Raw genomic sequence first — 25,299 nt, 5'->3', positions numbered from 1 at the left:
AAATCCTGTGCTATATTTAAAGCAACATATAAAAACATTTTCCATACAATCATTTTAACACTTGAAATTTATATCATCTGCTACAAAAAAGTCTACTGTAACAAGAAACAGGGAGAGACAATAGGGGAGACAATTGAGGAGACAATAGGGGAGACAATAGGGGAGACAATAGGGCAGACAATAGGGGAGACAATAGGGAAGACAATAGAAGAGATAATAGGGGAGATGGGAGCATTGGGTCAAAATCAGCATTTCTTCCATTAAATGAGTCATTATGTAACTCATAAACTATTATGTAACTCATCTTTGACACAAAAAGTTAGCATGTTGCACACCTTTGCACAAAATATCAAAGTATCCAAGCAACAAAGTATTTTTAGTAGAACTATATGCATTTTTGCAATGGAACTTTTTTGTCCCAGTGTGCCTTGACCCTGAAATGCATTAGTTGCAGATACAAATACACTGAACCACACAAATAGTTGTCATAGCATTCGTGCATTGGATGCGGTACATTGGAAATATTTTCAATGTTGGTTTTAACGATAAATTAATTTTTTCATACTAAATGTTGTTTCTGATAAAGACATCTTTATACATCTTTATACATCTTTATATGGTTTGAATTGTAGTTTAGTTTGTATTTAATTAAAGCCTTATTTAATTAGACTATATCAAAATAACAATATTATTTGCATGATACAAATTTACTTTTACCTATGAAAACTATGTTTCAACTCAATTAATTTGGACTTTAAATTTAAACTTTGCACTGAAGCTAGGAAAGAAAATGGCACAGTGATGCAATTTTCTGCTATGTCTAGGTATCACTTAGAGAACAAATAACTCAATGAATTTTATATAATGTACCACATGGGGGCTGTATATCATTGCTATAATGTACCCTGCTTATAAACTTCAAAGTAACGGAAAAGTTTTGGCTACGTTGATGTGAAAGTTGTAAGAAATGCTTTAAATCTCTGATTGCAATCTCTAGTATATATCTCACACCTAACACTATATATACACCTAACAGCCAACAGGTAGTTGTATACACCTAACAGCCAACAGGTAGTTGTATACACCTAACTGCCAACAGGTATTGTAGCTCAACTGATTTTGATCTCCATAACTTTGTTTCAATGAGTACTCATACTTTAATATAGAACTTTACTATGCGTTGGGAGTTTTAAAATCGGAGTTGCTTTCTTCTTCTGAATGCCTTGTTAAGAAGTTCGGCGTTTTTCTCAAGTCTCTGCAGTTTGACCAGCATTGTCATGTGAAGCTTTGTCTAATCGTCGAACCTTTTATTTGCCATACCAGCTATAGGACGCTCAGCGTAAACCCTCGAAAGCTGGTCTCGAAAACTTCCTGTCTGTCATGTTTTGCACGAGTCAAATATTTTCCTGACGTAGTGCGTTCTCTAGATCTTCTTGAGTTAATACGGTGATTTACCGAATATGTACAAAAAGATATCAGGGTGATAGTTCCAATAACCTGCAGGCAAAGTATATTTGATCTAATTTTAAACATGTTCTTACCTACAGTGTTTTTTTCAGCATTAACGATCGATGCAGATAACGATGACCTTGAATCGACATTTGAACTTTCCGTTTGGAACTCTCAGCGGTCAAGCCTACAATTGCAGTGTAGAAGTCCGTGTTTTTGATTTATTTCAGTGGGATTGGCATTGCTAAGTTTGGTTTAAAGAGTCATTATAAGAAATTTATAAACTAACGCTGTTGTTTTAATTGTTGTTCATTGGTAAGTTGCAAGAAAATACTTATCCGTGTTTTGCTATTCTCTGGCTACTCATAATTTAGATTATTGATTTCCTGGGATAAGTGCAAATAACATTGTTGAGATGATTAAACCGTTTTAGAGTGTTTTTTGAAATATGTTTCTGTAATAGCTTCAGATTATTAACAATTGTTAAGGGTATGGCATTTGAAAAACGCCATTTTCTGTCTATAATCCTTTACGGCATAGCGAGCATTGTTGTCCCAAAAAGCTGCTCTTACTGCGTTCATTATGTTAGCATAATGTTGTACCTATCAAATTTAGTCCTGTTACAATTTGTTCAATTTATGAAGTAGTTACTATGCAAGCTCTTTTTATTTGGTCACAATTTCTATGGAATATCGTTCTATCTATTTTATTATTATTTCAAGTGGGTCTATGGAAATGTAATACAATTTAGTTTTCATGGTCTAGGTATTCTCATTGCTGCTTTTTTATAGCAAACAAAATTTTACACAACTAGTAATTCGGTGAAGCCTTCAATTGCAACCAATCTTAACCTTATTGAAATTCTAAAAATGTTCAAATGGTTAGTCTAACATGGATACCAAACTGATTGTTACGGAGTCTGCAGTACTTTCTCACTCCAGTTATTTTCTAAGCTGTAGAACCATGCATAGTACATAGTAACAGTAAGCATGTTTCCTGTTTTTTCAATATAATATCTAGTAGAACACTATTAAGTCATGGCAGTCATCTCATGGCAACCAATAAGACGTAGATGTTTTTTTCCCCTTTTATCACAGAGAAGAAACTTTTATGCTTTTATTTAAAGTAAATTTAAAAGTAATCTTGAAAGTAATCTTACTTAAATGTAGTCAGAAATTGTAATCTTATTATTCGAGATGAGAGCGTAGTTTAAACCGATTTCAAAATTTTGAGATCAAGTTGAGGCTAAAATAGTACTGATCCTATATAGCTAGGGGAAATTGTTAGGCTAATTGTGTGTATTTTAGGTGTACTGTAGGTGTAAATCTAAAAGTCCTTCATACCTTCGAACATGTAGGTGCACATTAGTAACCTGCTACACAAGTATGTTAGCAGTTAATAATTGCAGAACCTTAAAAATATCTAAAAAGACAGACATCGCTCCAGCTACTCAGTATTTAAGACTGTTAATGGTACAAAGTTGTATATGCGATGTATGTAAAACTTTTTATCGATCAGCAGTCACCTCATGACAGCCAGAAGTTTGATTTTGGTAGAACTACTCTCCCTTTTTGTCACAGAAAGGCTGGTTTGGTGGTATCATTGTACATGTATTCAAATATGTGGTTGCGTCAAATTTGAGTTAATTTTAAAAAACAGTATTTTTTCTATCAGTTGATATGTTGTTTGTTGTGTTAGGCGATCTCATTGTCAAAATATTTGAAGATTAAAATCAAAAAAAATTGATTGGGGTGAAAACGCTCAGGCCAAAAAAACATACCCAGGCTTGCCCAAAATGATGTAACACGTGATACAACCTGTCTCTATACCTCGTATTTACATTGGCTAATGTGATCAAATTCCAGTCCTACGCGGCTCCATTGGCATATATCTTATTTTGTATTTGCTCATGTTGACTAGAATAAAATTTTCAATCCAGCAACAGATACATTATTATGAATGTTTCTGTTGCCTCAAATAAGGAAAATTGAAAACTTGTCATATTAACTTTCTCTAAATGCTGTGTATACATTTGAGTACCGACTACCAATTCTACTGGTCTACGGTAATTAGGTCGTCGAGTATTATTGCATCACGGCCTTTGTATCAGCTAAGTTCTGAGCTGTTATACGCACACCGGAATCTAGCTACTAAATACAATAGGCACGCCGCCATCTTTGGAAATAATATGTTCGAATATATGGCGAAACCAACTGCATCCCAAAAAGTCATGTATAGTCTACGTTATCTAGTCATTATTAGTATTAATTTGTAAAAAATTTTACTGGTCCATTCGATTAGTTAATTCAAGTACAAACCAAATGGTTTTATGAGTTGACCAAAATAGCGAACGCAAAACAACATCAAGTTCGTTGTAATCAATTAACCCACCGTTTCTGGTAAAGGATTAATAAAACCATTCTTGCACCTGATTGGCGGTTTGTGGTCTCAGCTGTTTTTACTTAGTAGGGTGGAGCATAATGTTTTTTGAACATAATATTTGGGCCGTTAGAATTGAGTCGAGCTGTTCAAAAGTACCTGTCAATACAGCTCTGATTACACTTCATAAATCCATCTATCCAATAAGATTTCAGCACAGATGATAACAAGGCTATAATGTATTCAATATGTTCTGCAAATCATGCTTTGCATTATCTTCAACATCATTATTTTATTATCCCACGACCAAACGAGCGGATGCGATGTTTGAGTTTTTATGATATATGCATGTGCACACAACTTCTGAAAATTGTTCATCAACAATGAGACGGAGCCTTGTCTCGAAATCTCATCAACAAATTTAACCATCGTTTTGTAGAGTCGTCAAAGTATAATAACGACACAAAACACATATAAGCCTATTTAAATATATTACCAAGTCTTTGTATACCGTCGGTATTATCTTAAAACTTACCCATCTGATCGGATTATACACAAATAGACAAATTAATTTGGCTGAAATTCTTGACAAAACGCTTGACAAGCTTGGTTTAATAAAAGTTAAGACCGGAAATTGAAATGCCGAGCGACAGAGAATAGAACGATTCAGTCATGCGCATCTCACGGAAAAATAACGTGCACATTTCACCAGTCTATAGCATTGTCGAATTGCCAAAGGTTTCTGTAATTAACGTAGGAGTACTGAAATCATTTCATGAAAGTTTCATTTTTGCCGATTTCAAAGTAACTGACATTTTAGACACTCTTACACTCTTGAGTGCTTTGGTATTCTAACTGATGTCCAACGCAGTGTAAGTAAAGGAAATGACGATGATTTTTTTTCTAACGATCCTTATGAGGTTATTACAATAGTTAATTATAAGTTTGGATGACTACAGAACAATGACTACGTAGTACAGATTTTCTAAAAATCTATATAAATATCACAACTTCTTGATATTGCTAGCTATGACGTTTTGAAATGTAAACAAAATTGTGCATTGGTTTTATATTATTACTATATTAATAATATTGGTTATTCTAATAATATCAGTGCATTTTACTTCTAATATTGGTGTTTATTGCATTTCTCCTATTGCAGGGGGAGAGATATAAACATATAATCTTTTCCTTTCATTATTGCTGTTTGTTGTATATAATAACACCCAGTACATTACAGCTACCATTGCAGTTACCCTATTGCGCAGCAGTGCCATTTGACTGCTAATATTGCATTTCTCAACCATCAGTACCCTTTCTTTTTTTCCAATATCTCTTTGGTCGTGGGCTGTATGACAGTGGAATTTCTAGTATAATTTTTATAAACAAAATTTCGGGCATAAAGCTTTTATTAAAAATATCCGTCCAAGTCGTGGCCACTCACATAGTTTCAGCTCATACAATAGGACAAATTCATCTACTGCAGCAAACTCAAACAAAACATCATGGTTTATGCAGCACACATTCAAGTCTCTCTTTCCCATTTATGGCAGTTTCCACACTGACAAAGCTGCTTCGTTGGAGGGACCACATAAACATCCTGTAATCAGTAAAACAAATGGAGTAAATATATGTAATTCGTAGATATGTCATTCTAACGCGTATATACTGAAAGCTTTTTAATTGGGAGTTAGATAAACTGCGAGTGTAATTTTAGAAATGAATAAATGTTTATCAAAAGCGTAAGTACGCCAAGCCAACGATTCGGAGCTTTGAATATGGAAGTTGAAGATGTGCATTGATAAATCAATTTTCCTCACTTTTGCAAGTGAGAAGTGAACATCTAAAGTCTAATCATAAATCTAATTCACTAGCTACAACTGCCAAAGAAAATTTGAAGCAAATATAGCTAGGTGAAACTATAAAAAATTATAAAACGATGATTGGTGATAGCAAAAAGTTATAATTCTAATAATTAATAAATGTATTCATGAGTACTAAATTTATTGCCTTTAGTATATTCATCAATCTAAGCCATTGTATTGCTAGATGCTATGGATTAAAAAGAAGCCGTCAAGAACTCACTGTGCATCCGTATCTCGCATGTGCGCGCAGGAAATTACATTATAGCCTCAAATAGGGAAATATAATCTAAATGTAAATAACAGTATATCTATAGGAGACTCAAAGTAAAAGATAAATTTACCTCCATTCTCCTATCTTCTTCTGTAGCATAACGCTGCTGGCGGCTGTCAGCTCTATAAGCTGTCTGCCACAAACGTTGACCACTTGATGCTCAGAAAACTCAGTCACCTTTGCAGGAACTGGAAACATTTTTACAATTCTGTTGTTTGTCAATAAAATGTGTCGATCAAGTAATTCATTAAAGTAACGATGTTAATTAATTTAGTAAACATCGATGTCGATGCAATCTGATAATAAGAGTAAAATCCCTAAATTTGAGACCACAGACAACGCGTTTACAAGTGGTAACATTTATTATGACCTATATAAAAATTCTGTGCTGATGATTGGCTAATAAAGCGATCTTACATTTATCGCTCGTGTACTCTTTTCAGATGTATCACTCGTTACGTCACGAATAAAACACCCGCTGGAATCTGAGCTTTTTAAAAGATGGCCTCATTCAAACGCATATATCTTTGGACAGGGTTTTTGACGCAACCACATCTTTAATAGTATGTAGCCACATCTTAATAACCACATCTTTAATCCTTGCGAGTATGTAGTCCAAACTGACCTCAAACTTTGGAGATAAAATAAAACAAGAAATGACAAAACTATAGATGCAGACAGATCAACTTCGTGCAAGATAGGTAACATTCAATTAAAACTCAGTAATGACATATATATGGCTTGATAATTAGATTTATTTGTTCAAGCATTGCTTAGTACCATGAGAGGAGTCAATATTCCTGTTGCGCAAGGCATTCCAATATGTCTGAATCATGATGATGCAATTCTTTTAACAAAAGACATATTTTGGATTTGCCTCATACTCATACCTATTCATTATCGGTATAGCTGCATCAGTAATCAACTTCAGGGTTTCATTTAAATCTACGATGCAATTTACTAAGTTTTCATACATTAATAGCGTAGTGACACACCCCCATATGGCGCTGAAATGCCATCATGGAAACAGTTGTGTCGCTCTCATTCTGTCGTGATTCGGTGTCACTGTTTGGAAGCAAAACCTTTATGCGATTTGCCATCTTTGTACCGTAGAAACGGTCTTATCAACCATCGCACTTATGTGTTTGCATAGGCATTATTTCACCTTGACATAGGGCATTACATGACTATCGCTCTGTTATAGCGATCTATGAAAGCATGATCTGCTTGTTAGGTCCGCTTGACAATCAGATCAGAGAGAAAGCCTTCTGTTGCTTGCAGACATCGCATTCTGTAGTTCCGTTCTAGGAGCATTTGATCATTTGCTGGTCTTGACTTATTGGTATTCGTCATTAGGAACTGTTTAAGAGGTGTGGTAACAGTACCCCTCTAATCCATCTTAAACCATGGATCATTAATTTCTCGCATCTGACTGACTTGCATTACGCATATTGAAAGTGTATTGTATGTTGATATTACACTTCATATATCTATATATATATATATATATATATATATATATATATATATATATATATATATATATACTCATGCTACAGACAGAACTGTTTCGGCTATTGAAGCCTCATCAGTGCAGCTCAGAGCTTAGGCAAGGGACACAAATCCCATTACCCATGAGAGTTGACTCCCTGCCACGAAACAACTAAGTTGCCTCGCAAACTTTAAGAAAGTCAATGTGCTGGCACCAGAGTGCTCAAATCACAAAAGTGATGAGCTTTGCACAAAGGCTAATAGTGCAGCACCTCTCACAGAGCGCTCAACCAAACCGAAGTGAGGGAGCATATACTCATGCTACAGACAGTACTGTTTCGGCTATTGAAGCCTCATCAGTGCAGCTCAGAGCTTAGGCAAGGGACACAAATCGCATTACCCATGAGAGTTGACTCCCTGCCACGAAACAACTAAGTTGCCTCGCAGACTTTAAGAAAGTCAATGTGCTGGCACCAGAGTGCTCAAATCACAAAAGTGATGAGCTTTGCACAAAGGCTAATAGTGCCGCTAATAGGCTAATAGTATAATATATATATATATATACAGTCAAACATGGATAACTCGCCCACGGATAGCTCGAACACATGGTTAATTCGAATGGTTTCTTTGGTCCGTTCCCACGTAATGATAAATTGCTATAGATAACTCGAACTCAACACTGTTAATTTGAACTGTTTTTTTGCCCAACGGCTACCGAAACGGTTGTTATCGCTTTAGAAAATCACTTTATTCAAAGCAATAGAGGTAAAACTCATCTTTTCGTAATTCATAAGCGTCGTTATTACCACCATCGGCAAAATATTTTTGTCAACGACTTTTTTAAAGGTTTGGTGAAATTTGATTTATACTGCTATACGATGAATAGCACGGGCTAGCCGGGTCACGCGCGCAAGGATTTTCGCCACGCACATACAAAACAAAAACAGCATGTTGTTTTTGTTTTGTATGTGAGTGGCGAAAATCCTTGAGTGTGTGACCCGGCTAGCCCATAATGAATAGTTTTCCGACGTTGATTCCGTGTTGAATCAACATCGGAATGTTGAATGTTTAAAACGTCTTAAAAATTGTTGTAATTAAACGTATACGTTGTCTTAGCTAAAAAACTATTCATCGTTTGACCTAAACACAGAATACGTGTGTACATTCAATAAGTATCCATTCAAAAAGCGTGAAGTGATATACAATGTACCCTAAAACCTCGTAAAACTTTTAATTGAACTGCCTCGGAGTGTTGCTCTTAACGAATCCCAGGTAAAGTAAGGTAATCTTTGCATAAACTTCAAGAAAAATCGGCAAAATTGATCGTGGGTAAAAAGAAAGCGATGTCTTTTCTTTTGAGCATTTCAACAACGATCAGGTTTTGCCAATGTCAATCTAAAAAACGTCCTGGCAATAACATCACCTCAAACAACAAACCAATCTCAAGTGATAGAAAAATCTCTATACTTTTTGATAAAAAAGTTTTAAACTTTACATTAGAAGCATTTAATTTGAAACGAGCCATTTGTGCTTTTGATTTATATTATGGTTTGTATCTGTACATGTATCTACTAATAAATAAGTAAATACATGGACTTGTGACAGTGCTCTGATAACTTGAACGCTCTGATAATTCGAACACTTTCGCTCGGTCCCGTGAAGTTCGAGTTATCTATGTTTGACTGTATATATATATATATATACATATATATATATATGTATATATATATATATATGTATATATATATATATACATATATATATACATATATATATATATACGAGCGACCATAGGAGTGACCATACGAGTGACCATATTAGTTTTTCGCTACGTGAGAGTTCCTATGGTCATCCTTAAAATGGGTTGAAACTTTGTTTCATGTCAAGGTGGGCAAAAAAATTGTTCCATGCTGTGGAGATATTTTATAACAGAATGCCAATATTTAGTTATATGAATGAACCATCACTATTTTGTTCAATTTTTTGTTCCAACGTTTACCTAGGATAAATGCTTAAATCGCTGATAGTTGTTCAAGAGGATATTTTTCTCCGCTAGGTACTGTAAAACCTCTAATTGAACTTCTGACTACCACTGACTATCTCTGATCTTTATGAGCCCATAATATCAAGTGATCAGTGGAAACGTGTCCACAAAATTATATTGATTATGAATCATTTACATTATTAGCAATCAATTCTCTTGTCAACTCCAAAGCTTTTCACTTTTTTTCACTAAGACTTTAAAAGCAACACCAAAGAAATAATCAATATCAGTCTCATTCTAATAGTAGTTCCTTGTTTAACGCGGTCTTGACACTTCTAAGTACGTGTACTTATATAAAAAGCGATTTAAATTTACGTCGGTAGATGAAATTTGAAAGCAACTCCATAAAAATAATTAATATCTGTCTCAGGCTAATAGTAGTTCCTTGTTTAATATGGTCTTTCTAATTCGAAGTAGCCTACATAAAAACTGTTTAAATTTACGACGGTAGATGAACTTTCAAAGCCCAAATAAATAACTACTGAATGTCTCAGACTAATAGTAGTTTTTTGTTTACCACGGTCTTGATACTTTGTAGTATGTGTTTATATACACTATTATATATATATATATATTATTATATATACCCGTACTATATGTATATAGTACGAGTTTACATTTGCGATCATTTGTATCATTTGATCAATCCTTCGTTTTTGCGCATCATCATTTTATCGTTGTCGGCCATCTTTATAGACAATTTTATCGTTAAAAACAAAGCTTTTTCAATGATCCTTTGAAAACGATGTTTTTGTTTGCAATTTTTTCTCTATAGTATCAAAACAACACCAAAAAGTACTAATAATAAAAGAAAAACGATAGTTTTCTACAAATATGGCGGCTTTTTCGTGAACGAGGGCATGTGCAACTGATTTGATAATATAAAAAAACACGATGGATAATCATTATATAACTTATAAATATGCAGATTTATAGCATGTTATTTAATAGCATCCAATGCTCATAACTGCACTTCTATTGAATATAAAAAGCTAGTTTTGGCTGCAAACTGTAGCAAGCATATCAATGAGTGCAATGAGCTTTTATCCAACAATGTTAAATATAGATATAAAATAAAAATATGTCGTACTTAGAATGAAATAAAAATTTAAAATGTCAACAAATGGCAAAGAAGAACACAGACTATATTATCATCGCAGGTCAATTGCAAACAATAGATATAACTGGTAGAGATATTTCTCGATTTCTTGATGCATCTTTATTAAGACATCTTTGAAAGGTTGGAGGGAAGTTAGCAGATTTATTGCATCCAAACCGTTTAATATCACTTCACTGGAAAAAGAGAGCAAAATATAGGCGAAATTCGCTTCGCCCATATTAGGGCTAAATTTATCTTCAGAAAATTATCACGAGCCATTTGAAAAATACAACGAAAGTCTCTATTTGAACTCCGCCTTCAATTGACCACCGCTATAGAGGAAGGGTTAAAAAATAGAGCGCCATGGCGTTCAATTAGAGGTTTTACGGTATAAGGATTTGCACCCCCAGTGCAACTGCCTGTTGTCTGTTAAAAATTTGGTTTTGGTTTTTTGCTGAACCTGTTATGATAGGAGGTCTGGTTACATATTAAGACTGGGTGGCCTCAACAACAACCTTACATTGCTGTATGTTTTAGTGTATGTTTCACCACTAATCATAGTGTTTCAGTATACGATTTGTGGCACAGTTTGTATTAGATGATGCTAGGACTAGCTAGGTGTAGACTATGTTAGGACTAGTTAGGTGTAGACTATGTTAGGACTAGTTAGGTGTAGACTATGTTAGGACTAGTTAGGTGTAGACTATGTTAGGACTAGTTAGGTGTAGACTATGTTGGGACTAGTTAGGTGTAGACTATGTTAGGACTAGCTAGGTGTAGACTATGTTAGGACTAGTTAGGTGTAGACTATGTTGGGACTAGTTAGGTGTAGACTATGTTAGGACTAGTTAGGTGTAGACTATGTTAGGACTAGTTAGGTGTAGACTATGTTAGGACTAGTTAGGTGTAGACTATGTTGGGACTAGTTAGGTGTAGACTATGTTAGGACTAGTTAGGTGTAGACTATGTTAGGACTAGTTAGGTGTAGACTATGTTAGGACTAGTTAGGTGTAGACTATGTTGGGACTAGTTAGGTGTAGACTATGTTAGGACTAGCTAGGTGTAGACTATGTTAGGACTAGTTAGGTGTAGACTATGTTAGGACTAGTTAGGTGTAGACTATGTTAGGACTAGTTAGGTGTAGACTATGTTAGGACTAGCTAGGTGTAGACTATGTTGGGACTAATTAGGTGTAGACTATGTTAGGACTAGCTAGGTGTAGACTATGTTGGGACTAGTTAGGTGTAGACTATGTTAGGACTAGTTAGGTGTAGACTATGTTGGGATGCTAGTTTAAATGTTATCGCTTAGCATTGCTAGCTAGCGCAAAGTATATTCTTGCCTTGTCTGGTTTATAGGCATCATTAGTTATTGTGTTAATCTGGTGATTTATGTTGTTTATATTTTAGTGTAAAGATATTTTGTCAAGATGATGGACGAGACTTATGACAAATCAGCTCCGCCTCCTGAGTATACGGGTGAGAAACCTCAGGCCTTCTAAACAAAATTTTTCATTTGAGTTCTGTATACAAACTTGTAGGGCTCATATGATGCCTCATGTGGTAGGTAGTTAAACTGTTGGGTGTACCTGACCAAACACACTTATTATATACAATAATCATTGCTGAAATTTACTAGATACAGTAAAACTCGGATAACTCAAACTTCATGGGACTGAGCGAAAGTGTTTGAGTTATTAGAGCGTTCAAGTTATCAGAGCACTCTCACAAGTGCATGTATTTATCAGTAGATACATGTACATATACAAACTATACATAAATCTGAAGCATAGGTTGTCTGTTGCAAGTTAAATGGCCTCTCATGTAAAGTTTTAAAAGTATTTATTCAAAAGTATAGATATTTTCTATCGCTTGAGATTTGTTTGTTGTTTTATGTGATGTGACTGCCAGGATGTTCTCAGGTTAAAATTGGTAAAACTTGATCGCGGTTTAAACGCTCAGAAAAAAGACATCTTTTTCTCCTGAACGTTTTAACCAAGATCAGTTTCGCTGATTTTACTTTGAGTTTATCCGAAGGTTACCTCGTTTTCCTTGCTTTCGAAGGGCCATCGCAAAGTGGATGTTCGGTAAAATTGGATTTTTTACAAACCTTTAGAAAAATCGGGAACAAAAATATTTTGCCGACGATGTTAATAGTTGATGTTTATTTCTATGGCTTGGAATAAAGTGATATTCTTAAGTGATTACAACGATGATAACAGTGATAAAAACTGTTCGAGTTAATGATGCTAAGGTCGAGTTATCTAAAGCAATTTATCATTGCGTGGGAACAGACCAAACAAATCCGTTCAAGTTAACCATGTGTTCAAGTTAATCATGTGTTCGAGCTATCCGAGGGCGAGTTATCCGAGTTTGACTGTATATGATTTCACATATTCGTATCAAACGTATCGCATAGTAGAGAATCAGCCTACCAAAAAGGGCTCAAAAAAGTGATTTATTTTATATTAGGATGGATAATATGTTGAAAAAATTTGAATACTTGCAACAAGCAATCTATGCTTTTGATTTATATGTACTTCGTATATGTACATGTATCTACTGATAAATACATGCAATTGTGACAGTGCTCTGATAACTTGAACGCTCTGATAACTTGAACCCTTTTGCTCGGTTTTGTGATGTTTGAGTTAGCCAAGTTTCACTGTAGTTTACCGTTCGTATTACATAAAATTCCTTTAACGTAAACATTCTCTGAATAGATTATTCATGTTGTAGGAGCTTCTATTGAGTTAGTGACTATCAATAGGTCATTTGCCTCTACTAAACACACTTTATTCGCAGGGACCTGTAATAATGACATTCAATGTCTGATTACGTTTTTAATTGTCCTGGCTTTCTGCAAACGATACTATGTTAGTTTCTTTCTCCTTTCCTGAATTTTGTATGCTCTTCTTACAGATGCAGGCAACTACAGTGCCCACACTACTACCACTACGACAACGGAGAGAGCTACTCTCTTCGTCAACAAGGATTATATTAAGACTATACCTGGGATCCTTAAACTTGTTCAAGCAGTAAGTTGGGACCCTTCTGTCTCCCCTATCTTTCATAGTTTTATGCTTCTGGTATTTGTGAAGACGCTAATAGATCGTCATGAAATCCAAGGCTGTACATTATAAAGACAAGTCCCACGACACTCATTCTATGTATTGGATAGATTTTTGGATGTAGCCTCAGCGTCTTTCCCACAATTCTCAGACCATTGAACTTAAAACCCCTGGAATGGCAATCTTGTGACTTTTACATTGATAGTGATACGTAATGCATGCGCCATATTGGAGAGCTAATCGTATACTAGTTCCGTTTGTAAACAGTGAAAAATGAGAGAAACATATGTGACAGAAATGTACATGTTGAATAGTTATTTTCCAGCTGGGTGTTAACAAAAACTCCTCCTACACAAGGTTTAGAGTGCCCCGATAGAAGAAAACCTATTTATAAAATATATTTGTAAAATAGATATTCGTGGACCATATTACTCATACAAACTGTTGTATTACACATGCATAAAACCAGCAAATGATATATTTAGGCAAATAACAACTGCTACACTATGTTAAAAATTATATTACATATGCATAAACCATAATGGAGAAACTTAGCATATGAAGTATTTCGATAAAAACAACACATAGGTTTTGATAAAAATAACGCATATGCTGCCAAAACAGAAACTGTTTTCAAGATTTAAGTGATAGTAGCTTCTGAATGTATGATATGTATAATACAGTATCTGTAAAAGATGGAATAAACTACTGCAACAACTGAACGGAAATTAAAAACTGTTGTAATAGAGGATAATCAAAATGATGCAAACAAGGAAATGCAGGCATTAGTGTAATCAGATGATTAAACTTATATGTACACGTTACAGAAAATGTGTAAAAGGAGATTTTTATACCACTGAATATTGAGCCAAGGTGCATCTCAGGTGTTTCTTAGAACTAAATCAGATTAGAAATAACAGCACAACAACAGCTACAGATGAATATTACAATGATTACATTGTTACTGACCTTTGAAATGTACTACTTTAGTATTTTATGCCACAAAGATGCACCTTGCAGTTTGAATGTAGGAGTTTAGCATAATGATGCTGTTGGAGATCATAAAACAACTGAATAAGGTTTTTCATCAATGACGCAGTGGTTGGATACACCATCTACCGTATCCGTAAGGTGTTTCCCAAGGCATAGCGCATCACTAGATCCTACACTACTGATAACATATACCACACAATTGAGTGGATCTGGTTTTGTATTAATACGAAAGCATCAATCTGCAACTAGCAGGATCCTGATGACACCGTCTGATGGACGCACCAATCCTTCATTGTTTTGTAGCTCGAGTAGAGTATACAGATGTCAGTACTGGATACTTGACTTGGTGGTAACCAGCGACTGACGCCCAATGCCATGACAGAACTTTTGTTAGCTTTTGCACAATGTAGCCAGCTATATAGACAGCTGTTACCTATAACAGAAATTTGACATCTGAAATCATTGTGAGCTCCACAAACTGATCAACTTCTGGAGTAGCCTGTATGATGAGAATCTCGTTTTGAGCAGTAACATTACCTGTCTTACCAGCATCTGATTCTGCACCACATTTGCGGATAAGTTTGCGAAAGGTAGCCTTAAATTGAGTAACAGTAGGATTATTATTCCAACCACCTAAACAAAAGCATCAATTATAACAATTACATAAAATCAACAAAAATGAATGTCTTATTCATATAAACATAGTACCCTTAAGATACAACAATACAACTAATAAAATTAGCGAAAATAAAACAGGTCAAAATGCTACCATATCGCTATGTAAAATGAAAATGTGACAATTTTCACTGGAAGTCATTCACACACATCTTAGGCATAAAGCGTAATGGAAATTTCTTAATCAAGCATGACTCAAAAATGGATTGCATGGATCTCATGGATTGCATCCATGAGATTATTTTAATAGAAATGACAACAAACAAATTGCAGAAATACTGCAAAGATGTACTAACCAAGGCAATACTAACCATTGCCACAGATGCATTACTAGAGAAATTCACATCAACATCTGCTAAGCTGCAGACATATTCATAAGCATTTACTGTGGCAGCTGTCACTGTTTTGTGTGCTGTTTGAGATTTCTGAATTTTTTTGGATATATCTATTTAAGTTGAACAACCTTGCAGCACTGTACTTGACAATATGGTTTTGAATTCAATCGTTGAAAAGTACCATTCAACATTGAAAAATATTACCTTTAAATGACTTCAGTCGAACATTTTAACCTGTTCTGTCAAAACATGGATCATTGAAATGTTCGTTGCGGATAAGTGCCCAAGGATCAGGCTTATTCACTCTTCTGCGGTTGCGATACCATTGTAAATAACGAGAGTTCTCAGTTGCTTTGTTTGGAAATCTAAAAATTTAAATGAAACTGTAGTTAGTAACAGTAGTAATAACAATAGTATTATCACTCTTATCTCCTTACTGCTAGCTATATCCAGGTACAACAATAAATAATATTATAGACACTACAAACATTTTTTTCAAATATAAATATTTAGAAGTAACCTAATGGTTTGTAGTTCCAAAATATTAATATAATAAAAAATTCCAAATTTAAATAATAAAAAACCTTCGTTCTGAAGGAAGAACAATTTCACTCACTAGCTTATAAATTTATTTAATCACCGACAACATACAGTCAAACTTGTACACTCAGTAGTGGCACTGATCGACTCTCACTCACCCAGTGACTAGTGTAGTAAAACTAACTAGAGGCAGTACAAACTAGTAGTAGTCGTAGACTTTAGCAATAGTAATACAACTAGTAGTAGAAGTGACTCACTTCTGAAATGTCATGCCCTTTCCTTTGAAAGTCCATTCCTGTGGTTATTGCAGTTCATGGAATAGCAATAGCACTGTGCACCTACACTCTTCTGTCTCTTACATAAATTATTAGTAGTAATCTCAGTAGTCTGTCCCTTTGATTTAGCGGTGTATTCGTGATATTCCATAGCTGTTAAATCTGAAATTAGATTTCTTTCTCACGTTGAACACAATGAAATTAACTCAAACACTAACTGAACATGCCGTTGGCCGGATTTCCGTACTCGCAAATGACCTTTGCCATTCCAGGGGTTTGAGTTCAATGTCTCAAACATCTTGAATAGTCTACATTTTCAGCAATGCAGTAGACACTTGTCTACAAGTGTCAGCAATGCAGTAGACACTTGGTCAGGGCGTTCTTTTTCTGGCATTCTTTTTCTGGCATTCTGATCGTGATGCAGCGATCTCTAGCTAAATGAGAGAGATTGTCTTCGCTGGTGAGTGCAGACAACCTCGAGGGTAATGCGATCTCGGCATACAAATTTTTCAACACGCGATGTCCGATGTTCTTCTCAACATGTGGCTAATTTCACCCACTATTCAGTGATTGGAAATTTGAAAAAATTAGTAAAAATGGAACATAACGCATAGGAATGGAACATAACGCATAGGAATGGAACATAACGCATAGGAATGGGACATAACACATAGGAATGGAACATAACACATAGGAATGGAACATAACATAGAGGAATGGAACATAACACATAGGAATGGAACATAACATATAGGATTGGAACATAACACATAGGAATAGTACATATCATTAATAGGAATGAAACATAACATATAGGAATGGAACATAACACATAGGAATGGAACATATCCAATAGGAATAGCACATATCCAATAGAAAATGTACTTAGTAGTACCATGTAGTACACAGTAGTACCATGTAGTACACAGTAGCATCATGTAGTACACACTAGTACCATGTAGTACACAGTAGTATCATGCAGTACACAGTAGTACCATGTAGTACACAGTAGTACCATGTAGTAAACAGTAGTACCATGTAGTACACAGTAGTACCATGTAGTACACAGTAGCATCATGTAGTACACACTAGTACCATGTAGTACACAGTAGTACCATGTAGTAAATAGTAGTACCATGTAGTACACTGTAGTATCATGCAGTACACGGTAGTATCATGTAGTACACAGTAGTATCACGTAGTACACACTAGTATCATGTAGTACACAGTAGTATCACGTAGTACACACTAGTATCATGTAGTACACAGTAGTATCATGTAGTACACAGTACTATCATGTAGTACACAGTAGTATCATGTAGTACACAGTAGTTTCATGTAGTACACAGTAGTACCATGTAGTAAACAGTAGTACCATGTAGTACACTGCAGTATCATGCAGTACACGGTAGTATCATGTAGTACACAGTAGTATCACGTAGTACACACTAGTATCATGTAGTACACAGTAGTATCATGTAGTACACAGTACTATCATGTAGTACACAGTAGTATCATGTAGTACACAATAGTTTCATGTAGTACACAGTAGTACCATGTAGTAAACAGTAGTACCATGTAGTACACTGTAGTATCATGCAGTACACGGTAGTATCATGTAGTACACAGTAGTATCATGTAGTGCACAGTGTTATATAAACTTGCGTACTCACATGTGGTTGAAGCAAAGAAGGAAGCTCTCTCAATCTCCCGACGCCTTTATACTAACCCTGACTTCTCGTACCTTCCTGTAACCTCTCGTAACTACCTGTAACTACCATGACCTCGGGCATTAGTGTAGCCCGCGGCCCAACAACTCGATTATACAACACACAGTAGTTTCATGTAGTACACACTAGTACCATGTAGTACACTGTAGTATCATGCAGCACACGGTAGTATCATGTAGTACACTGTAGTATCAATGTAATACACCGTAGTATCATATTGCACAGTTTACTGTAGTGTCAACTTATGTAAACTATTTTCATTCTATGTAACCAATTTTCAACTTAACCATTTTTATATACAAAAGTTATTGCTGCGTATTGTTTTTAGTGTTGGTCTGTCACATCTCACTAATAATTTTACTGGCTAGTCGTTTTCAACGGTTAAATGTATCTTTGTATTTTATCGTTTGGGACATGTACAGCTTTTCCTTCTTTACATGATTTATTGGCAATTAATCACGCAAGTGTAACATTTTTCAAGCTTTGCTGGGAGAGTGGGGAACTTATATTTTTTTCTAAATAAGTTTCCTGCTTTACTGGCTCTGCCTTTGTTCTGGTTTTTCTGTCTTTATCGTGTCAACACTTCAGACTGACTTGTTGTCATCGTGTTATATGGCCACAGTACCAGAGATAATACATTAGAGGTCCGTCGTTATCACGCCCCTTATCAGTTACTTGCCATTGTGTCACTGATACCGGTTAAGATATTGATGCACCTTAGAATAGAGTCCTATTCTTTGGCATTGCTGTTGGGCGCACATTTTCATTCAAGGGAATCATTTACCACGATCGTAGATATTTAATTGAATTGATTTTATTTCCCTTTTGATCTTGAAAAGTAGTGTAGCTGACCAGAGTGAATCGTTTCAAGTTATCCCGCTGCATAGAAAGCATTATGTCCTAACTATTCATAATATTTTGCTTTGGAGTTATCTCCTCTCATATAAATTGACAACAATCGTTACTGAATTGAACTGAATACGATTAGTTATTTGTGTAATTCAATAGCTTAAAACGTGTGAGAGTAAATGGAAAGTCGTTCAATATGTCATCACAGTTTATCTATGACATCAAACTGACTCATGACTGTACAGGAAGTCTGGCACCAACAAAGTCTACTCATTTTGCGAACTCATGATTGGACAGACAGCTATACTTTAAGTAGAACTCGTTTGCTCATGGAACAGTTAACACTAATTCATCCTGAGCCGTAGTGCAGGTCGCTGATAAATAGGAGTTGTCATTCTTAATGTTCTGTAGCCAGCCATCTGGTAAGCTAACTAAAAAACTCAATGTTATCAGCAACACAGTCTCAATGCCGCAACATAACTTAATAGTACCACTACAAACTAATTGGGAGTGTTTTGTTCTTATGTATCTGTAACAAATAGTGCTTGGGAATCAAGTTCATGACATGCCACTGTCTACGACATGCCATTGTCTCCGACATGACACTGTCTACGACAAGCCACTGTCTATGACATGCCACTGTCTATGACACGCCACTCTCTATGACATGCCACTGTCTATGACACGCCACTCTCTATGACACGCCACTGTCTATGATACGCCACTGTCTATAACACGCCACTGTCTATGACAAGCCACTGTCTATGACAAGCCGCTGTCTATAACATGCCACTGTCTATGACAAGCCATTGTCTATAAAATGCCACTGTCTATCATATGTTATATTTTTACTGCTTCTCAGCTTGTTATCACAGGTAATACAGATGTGTCATGGTTTTATGTTTACGTTGCAGTTATCCAGCCTGATTTGTCTCATATGTGGATCAGTATCTAACACGATGCCTGCAGGCTGGTTGGGATTTGTCGCTGGCTGGGTCTTCTTCTTCTCTCTCATATGGTTTTTCCTCTACCTTTTCAATCTTGTGGCCAAGATTCACCCTGTACGCATTCTTGTGGTAAGTTAATAGGCAGCGCTCAGCTCGTACCACCAGTGTCGACTTAGTTCTGAAGAGAATTAACAAAAACTTTACTGGTTCCATACGGGCCAATCATCATACATGTACGTGAGACCATCAGTAGGGCTGTACAATGATACCTTGAGATACGATTGTTCATTGGAAAAAATACATACAGGAACTTTGAGATGAGAGAAAAATTTTGCTTTGAGATGTGAGACAAATTTGAGATATGAGCATGCGATGAGTCAACAGAACTGTTTTCAATAAGGCTGGTAGGTGGCCGAGTATGTGAGAGGCCGCTTACGAGAGCAGCATTGCTCAGTTGTTCTCGTCGGATCAAAAAGGATTTAAAAAGGCTAAACGTGAAGGTGGTTATGAAAGCGAGGCAAAAAGAGCCAAGGTGGAAGAAGATGTTACAACAAATGAAGACGAAATTAGATTTGAATTTAGTGTAAGATTAAAACTTATTTTAAAGGTGTGTTTAGTAAGCTTTCATTTAAGTTTGTCATAATGAAAATAGATTGTCTCGAAGGTAAAAACTCCGTGCAGTACTTTACTTAATAATGTCACATTTTATTGCAGATCATAACCATTAGATAGGTACTTTTTATTTTATGAGCGCACAGGATCATGTACAGTGTATATATGCACATGTATATGCCACATACAGGGCCATGTATATATATACGTGTATATGGCACATACAGGGCCATGTATATATACATGTATATGACACATACAGTGCCATGCATATATACATGTATATGACACATACAGGGCCATGTATATATACATGTATATGACACATACAGGGCCATGTATATACACATGTATATGACACATACAGGACCATGTATATATATATATATGTATATGACACATACAGGACCATGTATATATACATGTATATGACACATACAGGACCATGCATATATACATGTATATGGCACATACAGGACCATGTATATATACATGTATATGTCATGAAATTAGCAAATATAAATGCATTTGGTGTGATCAGATCTGTACAGATCGTTATTTTCAGCCATTACAACAATAAAATGTTCCAAATTCAGCCTACATAATCATTCCGAAACATAATCATTCCGAAACATACCCTACAGGATGAATTTATTTGCGGAGTTATATTTCGCGAAAATTGTTTTTTCATGCATATTCGCGGATGAATTTATTTGCGGCTGAAAACTGCCACTCTCTAGGAAAAGTTAACTCTATTGCGGCTAGTAATAGTTATTCCTACGCTTGCGCACACCGCGTGTTCCGGTTTATATTTAGCTTACAACTGCGAGGCGATCATGCTATTCTACGGTAAACAATTTTTGCTGCGTCCAGAGGTTTTCACGAATATTCATCGCTTTGGAGGCCTTTAATAAGCCAACAACTTGTGGTAAGTAATGGGTTTTTTTACATTTACTAAATTAGTTGAATTTTACTTTGGTTCTTCGGTAAAACGCAATACTAATTTTTTCCATCCCTACTGCTTCATTATTTGTTTTAGTGAGAGAGAGATTTTTCATCATACACCGAAGAACAATGATTGCAAGGGTGGTAGATGTCCTTCTTAGAAGATCGCTAATCATTCAGGGAGGTTTGGAAATTGAGGTTGAAGGAACCGCAGCGACTTACGAGAAGAATATATCTGTTTTTAAAAAAGGAACAAAAACGCCTTTATCGAGCACAAATCTTTGACCAACCGGCAGAACTTGGCAATAGTAAGCCACGAGGAGAGTTCTGATGATAACTTCCTTACCAGCCATGTAGTAGCGAGAGAATCGCCTTTAACACCTACCCAATACAGTGACAGCGACAGAGCTGCTATTACCAAAATAACTAGTCAGAAAGCATCATTACACGTTATTATTCACATATCAAGAGTACCAGTTTAATTTTATTGCTAGACAACCGCCATATGGACTAAACTGTTTATATTTACTGCATTCATCGTTTGTAAAATTTTATTTGTATTTGAAATATTTTATGTGTACACTCAAGTTTGTAATAAATTATAATATATCTATACATGAAATAAAATATATAATTTAATCATGTTTGCTGCAGCGATATCAAGGAGTTGTTGTCGATGAAGGGGTCTAGGTTAACTGGTTGCCTCTCTGCCTCTCTGCCAATATTCCTGTCTTGATGAATATTACTACTTGTCTCTAGTTTTCGTAATCGGAGTAGGTTGTTTCATTCTCAAACTGCAGTAAACACAAAAAAGAAAAAATGTTAGCGAGTGTTGAGTAAGTACAAAAACAATAGCTGAAGTATTTGATGAAAGCGATCAGTTTTTAAACAAAAGAATTAACTAATGCAGTTAATTATGGAAAAACGTATCTGCACTGCAAATCAAATACATACCATAATGTCCAGATCAGAATCATGATCGTCCTTGACTTCGGTATTAGAGATTGATGGAGTTCATTCTAATGTAAAAAGACTAGGAGAGCTTTTTTGCTATGCTGAAGCCATGCCGAATAACTTGTAAAAACCTTGAATAATTTTGTAAAGTTTGACATAATGGCAATAAAGCTCGAAACCTGACGATGATTTTAAAGAAGTTTTGGAACTCGGCTACGTTTAGTACTTCTGCCTCGCGACTATTTTTGCTATGACGCCATTCTGCATATCTTGTGACAACCTCGAATAATTTTGTAAATAGATGTGATGCATTGCCAATGGTGTTAGCTCAAAGCTCAGGCAATGATTTTAAAAATGTTTTGGAACTCAATTACGTTTAGTATTTACATTAAAAACTAGGCTAGCGACTAGTTTTCAATTTGATGCAGTAGTTATTCTCTCTTGTGATTAAAAATAGAACTAATTATTCACTGAATTTGGTAATTCGCGGGATTGACTGTTCGCGAAATCACGAATTTTTATGACCAACGAATATTTTCATCTTGTAGGGTAATCATTCCGAAACATAATCATTCCGAAACATAATCATTCCGAAACATAATCATTCCGAAACATAATCATTTCGAAACAATCATTCCGAAACCAAAATTATTCCGAAACCAAAATTATTCCGAAACCAAAATCATTCCGAAACATGATCATTCCGAAACATAATCATTCCGAAGCATAATCATTTCGAAACATAATCATTCCGAAACATAATTTTGCAGTTGTTTGGTTTACATACGTATAGTTAGGACAAATTGAGGATTAATTTAATATATAATTTATTGCTATTGACTAAATTCACAATGAGTAACAATGATGTAAATGAGAATTGTAATTTTGCAAAAATGGGTCCAGTTTATTTCGCACACCATTGTAAGTTGTGAATTAACAATTAAAAACGTGTTCTTTCATTATAATATCTTGCTTTTAGGCAGTTTTTCTCAGAATGGGAATAGATTATTTGTATTGAGTTATTTTATATAGGACAAATTGTTTTGAGATACGAGTGAATTGACATACAAGCTCAGTCCTGGAGTCGGCATTTGATGATGTTGAATCGGGTTAAGACTGGTGCATAAGCATAGCCAATGAAAAGAGACAACAATCTGTTGCAGGAGTGGGTGTATGACTTGGTGCTTACCATTCTGTTCCTGATCAGTTCAATTGTTGCAGCCGTCTACGCAGCAGCTGGTGCTTCCATTCTTGGAGCTTACGCGGTAAGTATCAGAATGTCCGAATGCAAAACTGTAGATGCTTGCGAGTGATTTGCTTTCTGTAAAGTCTGAGAGGTGTATCTTGGTTTACTCAACTGCCATGAGTAATGTGAAAGACCTCATATTCAGATGAGGGAACCAGCTAGATTCAGGACAAATTCTCAAATATTCAATATCATTGTTAATGGACAACTCCAAGTCCTTGCATGACAACTGCTAACTGTGGTTTTCGTATTGGAAGTGTCAAACAAGTCTTACTATGATCTGCAAAAGCTATATTAAGCACACTAACTTGTGGCGAATTATCTCGTGAACACAACTTCATCAAATACAGAGAAAATGTTTTTGTGTGGGTTATTATTCCTTTGAAGACGTTATTGTAACCGAGTTTCCTCACACTCAGAAAAGATTTCATGACTTCTAATTAATAGTCAACCCAAGATACCGTAAAACCCTATTTGAATGCCATGATGCTGTACTTTTGAACTCTTTCCCCTATAGTGACTTTCAAATCGAGGTTGGCGCTGCATTTTCCTACTAGCTCGTCAAAATTTTAGGAAGATAAATTTAGCTCTTTTATGGGCGATGCTAATGCCGCTTATATTTTGCACTCTCCTTCGGTTGGAGCAGCATTAATGCTGAAGGCCTTAGGATTTTTGCTAAACTGTTTTTATGATTGCTAAACACTTTACAACTAAAAGAAAGATCGCTCTAAAATTTGTGCTGGTCATTCTATTTCATTTCACTGCTTCAACCAATTCTCATTTATAGTTCTTTGGCTTCATCTGCACAGCAGCCCTCGGCGTAGACTTGTTTCTACAGTTCAAGGTCTGGAGAAGTGAAGGTCTTGTACGTACTACGCAGAGCACAACAACAACAACCGTAACATCAGCTGGTACAACTGAAGTCACGGATATCCGCTACTAGTTCATATTGAGGCCTGACCAACCTGATTATAGCCTGCCCAATAGGTAGCTGTATTCCATAATTATAACCCGTGGTTCATTCTTGCAATGATGCTAATTCAGGTGATGTTATTAGTTAACTCATTTTTGTACTTGCATTCATAGAAATTTCATGTCTACGTTTTATGTGTTTTGGCTTTTTGTACAAGTTGTGACTGTCTCTTTAGATTACCTAATTAGTGTGCTTGGAGGTGTTAGAATTGGAGACCGTGTGTACCATAGAAGCATTCATCATTCTAGCATTTCTACAGCGTATCATCACTACTTTTAGTTGACAAGCTCATTCCAGTGGCTGCTATACTTAAATCACTTTTATTTCTTGACGCTTCCTGTAGTGATCAAAATAAAAAAACATTAGGAAGCAGGGGCAGATAAATCTTAAGAACAAACTATATAAGGATTATTGTGAAGCCTTTTGGTTGGTTTTTACCTCAGTATTGTTGACATCAAATATTTGCTATAATTCTTATATTTATCAAAAAAATTGAGAATAATATATTATTATTTGAGACAATTTAACAAGATGCTGTAGTATTTTTGGAATAGTTG

General features: G+C 35.5%; 1 protein-coding gene across 2 annotated transcripts; it reads left to right on the top strand.

The window, feature by feature from the left end:
- The first annotated feature begins 1,470 nt into the window (after positions 1–1,470).
- On the top strand, positions 1,471–25,264 carry LOC137401669 (plasmolipin-like). Of its 2 annotated transcripts, none has more exons than XM_068088126.1 (6): positions 1,471–1,503; positions 12,008–12,076; positions 13,520–13,635; positions 19,980–20,141; positions 23,687–23,788; positions 24,557–25,264. In XM_068088126.1, exons 2-6 carry the CDS (start codon positions 12,028–12,030, stop codon positions 24,710–24,712), a joined length of 585 nt encoding a protein of 194 aa, XP_067944227.1. In that variant the 5' UTR covers positions 1,471–1,503; positions 12,008–12,027; the 3' UTR covers positions 24,713–25,264. The 2 variants fall into 2 exon arrangements, with proteins under 2 accessions (XP_067944227.1, XP_067944226.1); XM_068088125.1 differs by lacking the exon at positions 1,471–1,503 and adding an exon at positions 1,590–1,764.
- Positions 25,265–25,299: the final 35 nt, after the last annotated feature.

This window comes from Watersipora subatra, chromosome 8 (assembly GCF_963576615.1).
Source record: "Watersipora subatra chromosome 8, tzWatSuba1.1, whole genome shotgun sequence".
Lineage (NCBI taxonomy): Eukaryota > Metazoa > Bryozoa > Gymnolaemata > Cheilostomatida > Watersiporidae > Watersipora > Watersipora subatra.
The sequence above is the reverse complement of the archived record's forward strand: the minus strand, read 5'-3'. Positions and strand labels throughout refer to the sequence as shown.

What these genes read in the sequence shown, in the direction of transcription:
- LOC137401669 (XM_068088126.1), top strand. Translation starts at nt 12,028, where the DNA reads ATGATGGACGAGACTTATGACAAATCAGCTCCGCCTCCTGAGTATACG. An exon ending in TCCGCCTCCTGAGTATACGG is followed by an intron (nt 12,077 to 13,519) that starts GTGAGAAACCTC and finishes CTCTTCTTACAG; the next exon opens with ATGCAGGCAACTACAGTGCC. An exon ending in CCATTCTTGGAGCTTACGCG is followed by an intron (nt 23,789 to 24,556) that starts GTAAGTATCAGA and finishes TCTCATTTATAG; the next exon opens with TTCTTTGGCTTCATCTGCAC.